Below are 8,952 nucleotides of genomic sequence, written 5' to 3'. Positions count from 1 at the left end.
TCAAACGATTGATCCAAAATTATGTATAATTACCACAATAAAATCAAAATATTGAAAAATAGTAAATGAGATTATAACAATGCTAAGCTATCTTTTAATGCAATAAAAACTAAGACAATTTGACAGGAAAATTTTAAACATCAGCCATACTCACAGTTCTAACTTGTTTCGATAAAATTATTTTCGAAAAAAAAGCTATCAAAATCAACGGTATCAGTTATTTGTAAATAAAATCTCGGAAATTTACAATAGATTTACAGTTTCTATAAAAAACTGACAGAAAGTGTTTAAAAAACTGCAATTTTTGGGTTAATAAAATTGCTTCCGCTTTGACTAAAAACGACAAATACTTTTCGCATAATTTAATATTTCTAATATGGAAAATTTTTTAATTTAAATTTTGTTTAAAAATAAAATATTTCAAATTCCTTTCAATTATAAATTGCATGCCAAGTGTAAAATTATGAAAGCTGAAACTATTTGAAAATATATATAAAAAAATGTACACTGCTCTTAAGACTTCAACCGATTTGTTTTGAGTATTAAACAAAAATAATTTAAATAATTTTAAAATTGTTTATGCTGAGCATTTCACTTTGAATAGTGGAAAAATATATTTAATTTTTATATAAATTATAATGTTCATTGTTTTAAAGGAATGTTTAGGCGCTAAATTCAAACTTAACTTAGCGTAAGTAGCTGTGAAAATAGTTTGAAAATACTTTTGTTTTAAGACAACTAAGATGGTATAACAAAATTTTTTTTTATTTTTTTTTTTCATTTTTACTTAAAACAAATGAAACAACATTTATGCGCTTTATCATGGCTACCGTACTTTAATTACAATTATAACTATTATTATTATTAATTTTTGTGTAGCCCAACAATTCGCAAGCCACTTTTTTGTTTTTGTAATCTGAAAATATTAAATATTTCAATAAATTTTTTATTTTATTTTTCTTATTTCACTTTACGAACAAATGACTGTAATTTTGAACCAATTTTAATCAAGTATAAAATTACGTGAAAAAGTGAAAATATTTGCCAATCTCTGTCAGAGACAGACGAGGAGTGAAAAATATATTTATAATGAAATTATTACAATATTACAATAACAAAAAGTAAGCCGAAGTAAAAGATACGAAGAGAAATACATGTATCTATATGTATCTATAACAAAAAAAAAGAGTTTCAGTTTCGCTTGATTTACCTCGCACTTGCAGTTACAGTCGGAATGCGTGAAAGCCCATAAAATGCGTACGACCCAGATTCAAGTTCAAGTTTGCAGCTGCAAGTGCGTCACAAATGCATTTCTGGTTAGCAGCGAATCCACGCATGAATGCGACATATTCCATTTTTTATGCCAAAAACTTCAAATCAATTTCATTGACACATGAAGTAGAAATCATTTCGCATAAAAAGCGAAATCGTTTCAGATATCGTAAAATCGTTGTGCGGTCCTAAATTAGATTTTACGCATGACAAATTGAGAGCAATTTATAATAAACTTAGTCAACAATAATTTATTAAAATCTATGAGAAAAAAATTAATAAAATAAATTAAAATAAATATAAATTAAAAAATATCTATATAAGTTCAAATATATTTTTTATCATTATTTATTTTTATTAACTATAGGTATAAAATATTAAAACGACATGAATTTTAAAATGATCAATATTATAAAAAAATAAGAAACGGAACCATATTATCGTAAACCATATATTTTTTATAGTATGTAAATAATGGATTTTAGGTATGTAGACAAATTGGAATGAAGTCAATATTATTTAATTAGCAATTAAGGTTTCAAATGTACGTTAATGTTTGTCGAAACGGTTGTATGTTTTATAAGCACTTAGACGCTCTTGAAGTTAAAACACACCGATTAGTACTTGCCCTCTTCCAAGTATTCTCTACCAGTTATATGAAACTACTTAAAAAAACAAGAAAATATTCTTACATATTCTTGATATAAGGATATACTCTTGATACGAGTATGTTAAAACAGTGGACAAACCTGAATACCTCGGAGTCTACAGAACTAAGAAAGACACATTGATAGCAATATAAAAACGAATAAATGCAGCTAAATTTACGCATTTAAAACTTTTTAAGCTTTAAATTAAGTTTTGAATACTTTGGAGTGATGAGCGATGGGGAAGATACATCTATTGAAATCCAAGAACAAAACCATGTAGATAAATTGTTTACAAACTTATAGCTTTTCATCGTTAAAGTGTTTTAAAACGGTGGATGAATTTGAATTCCTCGAATTGCTTACCGGAATGAATATACTCAGCTAATATTCACACATTTATATGTTTTTGAATCCAAAATCATGTATGGTAAAGCAATCAAAAAATTTGCATAAACAAAACTATAATTAGAACCATCCCCTTTTTATGTGAAATCTGGATAGGGCTGACATAGCTAGATGTAAAAAAAAATCTATTGCCCTATAGACTACAACAACAAGTTTGACATTACGGATGCATTACGGTATATATACGAACGCAAACTGTAGATTCTGCTAAGAGAATGCGGAGTCAGTCACACATGTGTTGTTAGAATGCCCTGCACTAATGCACAAATAGAATAGACTTCTGGGAATGTAACCCTTACGGAATATGCAATAAAACTCTGTAAAACAGGTTCTATACTACTTTTTATTGACAGAACAGGGCTAAAAGACCTACTTTAAACCCAGAAGAGGGCATAATTACCCCGCTGGTCACAATGCCACATCCCCTTAACAATAATAATAAATAATAAGATACCAACTCGTATACTCGTATATGTACTCGTATGTACATACGTACTCGTACTTGTAAGTCATATAAAACTAGCTGTATGCTTTTACATTATATGCTGTTATATTAATTACATATTTTTTATTACCAATTTTGAATTTATTGTTGACTTTATATCCAGATATACCTAGCCGTCGAGAAATCGTTCGTAAAAATGGAACTACTTACACTACTGCCTCTAAGATGGATAACGCGATAGTAGTAGATAAAGTAGATTTCTGATAAACTCAAGAAAATAGGGCAGGTTTCCTGATCATTACAGGAAATTATAATAATTTTTCTGTTAAATATTGTTACTATTAAAAAATTATAACTTGCTTTAAAATAAAAATATATTTGTACTAGCAGACAGCCAGCTACTTTGAAGTTCTTGAACACAGTCCAAATAATATATAACATACAACAGATGATGACTACTCAACCTCCTTAAACGAGATGCCCCTCAATATTTCTATTTTCCAGTCTTGATCACCGACTATGGGTTAGAAAGATGGAGATTTTTGTTTTTCAAAACATAATTTTCCAATGGCATTAAATTTACGTATACGAATAGTAATTATGTAGCTATCAAAAATTGACAAAATTTTTTTTTTATTTTACTTTAAGTTAATGAACATTACGACATTGCAAATAAATAGCGCTCTTATTATGTCATATTAATACGTATATAATAAAATATTTATGATAATATTGGATATCGATGTAAATGCCGTAAATAAACAAATACGAGTATTTAATAAATAGTTTCTAGAACGAACTCAGCAAGACGTATGCCTCTATGCTTTGCTTGTTCTTGCTTAAATCATTAATTTACAATTTTAATTATAAGCTATAATCGACATTAAAAAAATGTAAATAATATAAAAATATACAAGTAATGACAATTTTTTTCAAGAATGTTTTAAAAATGTTGTACGGCTTTTAGAAATAGTGGAACGGTTCAACATTAAAACCAGCGTATATTCAATATGTGATCACATTTTAAAGTTATTTATTAACTAGTACACCTTCAATTAGAAAAAATTTTAAATATTATTCAATAGTGTTTTATAAGAGTTACTGTTGTAAAGTAATTATTTTATAATACTTGAACATACCAATATACACGCGCACAACTTCTGAACAATATTTGATAAAACTTTAAAGTACAAAAAATTACTTGTAGAAATATTATGAAAAAAATATGATATATAATTTCATAATTAATATATATATAAGTATAATAAAGCATTAGGCTCATCAAATTAATTAGCACTGTTAAATTAACTAAAATTAGAATTAATGTATCTCTGTCTCTGGGGAAGAACTAAAAATGAAAACAGTAGAACAAAAAATTATTGCTAAATAATGCTAATTATAATTTAAGCATCTTAAGAAGAAAAGTACGTAAGTATTTAAGCCATTTTAACCATTTTTTTATTATAAAAACCATTTAAAAAGATTAATCTTTTCGTACAGAATTAGAACAAAAGAATTAAGCGGCAAAATGTGAAGTTTCCCATGTTTAAAAAATTATTATACAGCACAGAAGTACATTTAACATAAATTTTAAATATTAACTGAAATCAAATGAGGTCAAATTAAATCTTTATAGAAAAATAATAATATACCAAAACATAACAAGCACTAAGCATTTACAATTAACAGAGATGAAAGATACTTAATTAAAAAACATTTACTACTATTTAAGACAAATGAAAAACGTGAAAAATAAATTAATTTTACATTAATATTTTGAGATATTTTCAATTTACTATTCAAAACAAGTTCATCTAACAAGTGAGGCCTTAAATAATTACGAAAGATATATTTGAAAAAGCAATATAAAAGCAAATTCGTTACAGTTTCATTTTAAGGGCATGAGAGTTTTCATGCCTTTCAAGGTAACAACAGATACTTTTTAGTTTTATATATTTCAAAATAAACAAACAATAAATGTTGAATATTCAGTATGAAATAAATATGGAAACTTTATTACTATTTAAATAGTTAAAACTTAATGTAATGTGGAAATTAAGTTTCCTGTTTTAAGTGCAATGTTTAGTACGTAAAGATATTTAATAGACAATCTATGAGTACTTTAATTAAGCTGCATATATCGTCATTTTTCAGTTATCTTCTCTTAGAAGTAAATTGAATTTTATCTCTTCTAAATGAATTATTTCTTTTAAAGAATAATTAAAAAATATTTTTATTTATTTATTTTTTTTTTTTCATTTATTGTATTTACTACTTTTTAATTAAGAAAAATGTTTTTCAGTTTAAATGAATATAAAATGATCTCATTATAACTGCGACAGACTTAATTCGCACCAAATTAAATTTATTCAAAATAATTACATTTTTATACCGTGGGTCATTTACCTTCCGTAGTAAAAACAACAACTATAACAGCAACAGCAGTATATACTATCTACAATAACAGAAGGAAAATCATATAAAACAATGTGGTGGTCTTTTATGATGGTGTTGATGATGGTGGCTGCTTTACTTTTATTGGTAGAAATGGCGGTGTTCATGATATTATGTATTTAAGCATAACCCACAACAGAAATAATAATAATTTAAAACAAAGACAATGGCAACAACAATAACAACAACAAGTGCACTAAAAAACATTGTAGAAAAGCACACTTGAAAGATATTTTCTTGTCACGCTTATGATCATCCAACAGATGGCGTACTATACCATTTTACATGAAGATACGATAAAAGATAATTTAATTCAAGATACTTGAACATTATATGGCAAGATATTTTACTAAAGTATTCTTAAGTTCGTTACAATGTGCACAATCTTACAGGGTGATCAGTGTAAATGATTACAATTGTAATAAGCATTTGAAAATATATACCTAAAATATGAAATCAAGTTGAATAAGTTTTGCTTTGTTTATTAATAACAAAAAATATAACTATTAAATTTATTATATCTTTATATTTGTATTTATACATACATAAAAATGAAATAGTGTATATTTATAGCTGAATTCATGCAAAAATGATTAGAAAACTCGATTATTATAGGTTATTTTGGAACGTACAATTGCCGATAAACACCTTTTTAAAGCAAAACTGATTTTCCAAAGTATTTTGAAAGCAAAACATAGATCTAAAATTAATTTATTTAATTTTTAATTAATTAAAAACAAAAATAATGAAAATGGATAGAACAACATACTTAACAATTTCATATATAATTAATTCGGTTAGTATTATTATTAAGTAGAAAATGTTATATAGCTTGATTTTTATAAAACTGTCAATTTGGTTGATCTTTACCTAATAGGCGCGTCGTTCCTTTAGGCGGTGCTGGTGCACTGATCTCTAGTCGGCGCACGCACTAATCCTGTAGATCAACAACGAGTCATTATTTGAAATGGACTTTGGAGACAAACCACCACTTCAACTTAACCTAACCTAACCTATATACCAACTCAAGTGGTATATTGTGTTAACCGATTTTTAGGCTTTTAATGAACGTGTGACGGTTTTGTGATGGGGTAACAAATCAAGATAGATTACTCTGCCAGAGCTCAGTTTTAGACATTCATCGATAAGGTGTTTAGACCTTTCAGTATTTATTTTATAAAAACGGGATATATTAGGATTTGAAAATTTTTTTATATTAAGATGGTACATCAATTTACAATGCCTTGTTAAAAACTCAGTGAAAATGTTTATAACTTCTCTGTACAACGTAAAAAGTCTATTTAAGATCGCTTTGGATAAGCTAATGAATGTCTATCTGAATGCCTTAGCCTACCTTAAGGCTTAACATAACAAGTTAATTCAGTATTTTTAGATTGTTATTCCTACCCAAATTGTAATCGCTAGAAACATCACGAAGTAAAATGGATTTGCAATATTTACAGTTCTGGTCAAAATTGAATAGATAAGTGACAAATAAACTATTAAATATATCTGCACGTAAGAATATATAATACTTTAAATTCTAAAAATAACAATGAGAATAATTTGTCTATTTTATTGATACTGCATTGCATTATCAGGTATTATTCTATTATTGATAAATATAGTAATCATAAATTGTCAAAATAAAGTCTTTCATTATTTAAAATCTATTTCGTTATTGTTGTACCCCTTGGTGGATCCCAACAGGAAGCATACTCAGTCATATTAAGTGGATGTTCATAGTTTAGAATGAGACTAAAAATTGAGATTAGTAGTATAAGGTTATAAATAAGAGAGATGTTAGTGTTCCATGAATCGCATGAAGGGCAAGCCAATCAGATATGCACGGATCATTTAGAAGCCCATATTTCCATTTCTTTCTCTTTTACTCTCTTCACAGAACAGGTAATAAACTTCTTATTGGCTTAATATAAATATATTATTACAGCACCTCGAGGCTTTGAATATATTTTATTTAAAAGCAAATTTAAATTACATTTAATTTGTATTAATATTAAATTCATTTTTAAATATTAAATTCATAAATTTTAATAATTATATTTTTATTGTTAATATATATTGTATATTATTATTCTTATTGTATTTTTTCTATTAAGCTGTTTATATATATATCTATGTTTAGAATTTATTAAATAAATATTTTTTTATTCAGTAACTCTATACTTTTGTATTAATCATTGGCTCTTTACTATATTAACTATATACTTATAACTGCCTAATTAATAAAATTAATTTGCAGAATTTACAGTTTACAACTTTTGTATTGGGTTCTACTTTAAAAAAGATAAAAATTAAGTATAACCAAAGCGTTTAATCACAATACTATTTTTACAATTCTATCAATAATGACTAAACAATTATTGTACGCGAGTATCTTATCAAGTTTCAGGATACACGTTATTTATGAAATTCAATTTCTTTATCAAATTCAGTTCTTAAGCACTTCCATACCAAACCAAAGATTCATTAAAAACGTAAATAATTTTTATGAACGTATAATTATAAAATTTTTGTGTCCATTAGATATTTCAAATAATTTGTTAAAATATTCTTTTTATAATTTAGTGACAGTTTTTATTATTCCATAAACCAGTACAAGTAACAGTAGTAAACCCGGTCGCAATATATTGGAGTTATTGCATCTGAAATAATTTTATATATATTATTCATGAAATAATAACTCTATAACTACTTATTTCACATACTTTTCTGATTGTTCAACCCATGTAATTTGAGACCCAATACCATATTGGTCAGCATATTTCTGCACTGTATTCATAATTGAGGGACTGATTGTTTGCTGCCTGGTCATTACTTTTATTAACGCTGCTGATGACAAAAATTTTGTATAACCACAAACCAAAGCAATATTTTTATAATCCGTGCCTATGAGCTTAAATGTAATTGTCACACTTAGCGATCCAGTACCGTAGACAAGATCGAAGGTACCATTTTTGGTGTAATCATTCCAAGGAAATACAACTGTATCTATTTCATGATTCCATTTATTATTTACATTATTTCTAAAATCCAATGTTAGCGTGTAATTATCACTAACTTCACTGGCAGGAGGAGCAATCACCTTAAGACAAGCTGGTACATCAGCTTTTGGTATTCTTGCTGCCTCATACCATACACCAGAAATCTAATTAAATTTTTTTTTAATTTTTTTTTATTTTCATAATTATGATATAAAAATGAGCACTTACTAGTTCGGGATTAAATTTAAATATTGGACTTGAGTCGCATGTCCAAGATTGAGTTTGACTTTTGACAGAATTAGTGAATATACTTAAAATAAGTAATACTAAACTAAACTTGGTTAAATTAACTACAGGCGGCATGAGTATATTAGTTGTTAATACGCGGTGCTACTTAAATACACTAATTTTACAAATAAGAACACATTTTTTCATTCAATATTTTGTAATATCTTATCTTTTGCCTATCAACCGATTGCTTATCGTTTGTTTTTTATTTCACTTTTTATTTATAAACAAGTAAGCAATAAGTTTCGGTTAGCTTTCTTAATATAACAAAGGTAGTTTCAGATACATTTTTGTATTGAAGCCAAACAAGCGATTTAGGGGTTAAAATGAATATTAGAAAGGTCGACACTACTAAACTAAGTATCGTATGTATATAGAATAAATAAATAAAAAAAACGAGTATATATAGACATACGAGAAAAACCTGAGGTGC

At 26.5% G+C, this 8,952-nt stretch overlaps 1 protein-coding gene across 1 annotated transcript; it reads right to left on the bottom strand.

Annotated features, from left to right (window-relative positions):
* Positions 1 to 7,435: 7,435 nt before the first annotated feature.
* On the bottom strand, positions 7,436 to 8,625 carry LOC119670337. The gene is made up of 3 exons (XM_038080563.1): positions 8,460 to 8,625; positions 7,956 to 8,395; positions 7,436 to 7,892 (listed from the first exon to the last, which is right to left on the bottom strand). The coding sequence occupies exons 1-3, from the start codon at positions 8,592 to 8,594 to the stop codon at positions 7,805 to 7,807; spliced, it is 663 nt and encodes a 220-aa protein (XP_037936491.1). The 5' UTR covers positions 8,595 to 8,625; the 3' UTR covers positions 7,436 to 7,804.
* Positions 8,626 to 8,952: the final 327 nt, after the last annotated feature.

Source organism: Teleopsis dalmanni, chromosome 1, assembly GCF_002237135.1.
Source record: "Teleopsis dalmanni isolate 2A chromosome 1, ASM223713v2, whole genome shotgun sequence".
Classification (NCBI taxonomy): domain Eukaryota; kingdom Metazoa; phylum Arthropoda; class Insecta; order Diptera; family Diopsidae; genus Teleopsis; species Teleopsis dalmanni.
Note: the sequence above shows the minus strand (reverse complement) of the source record. Positions and strands in the feature narration are given on the sequence as shown.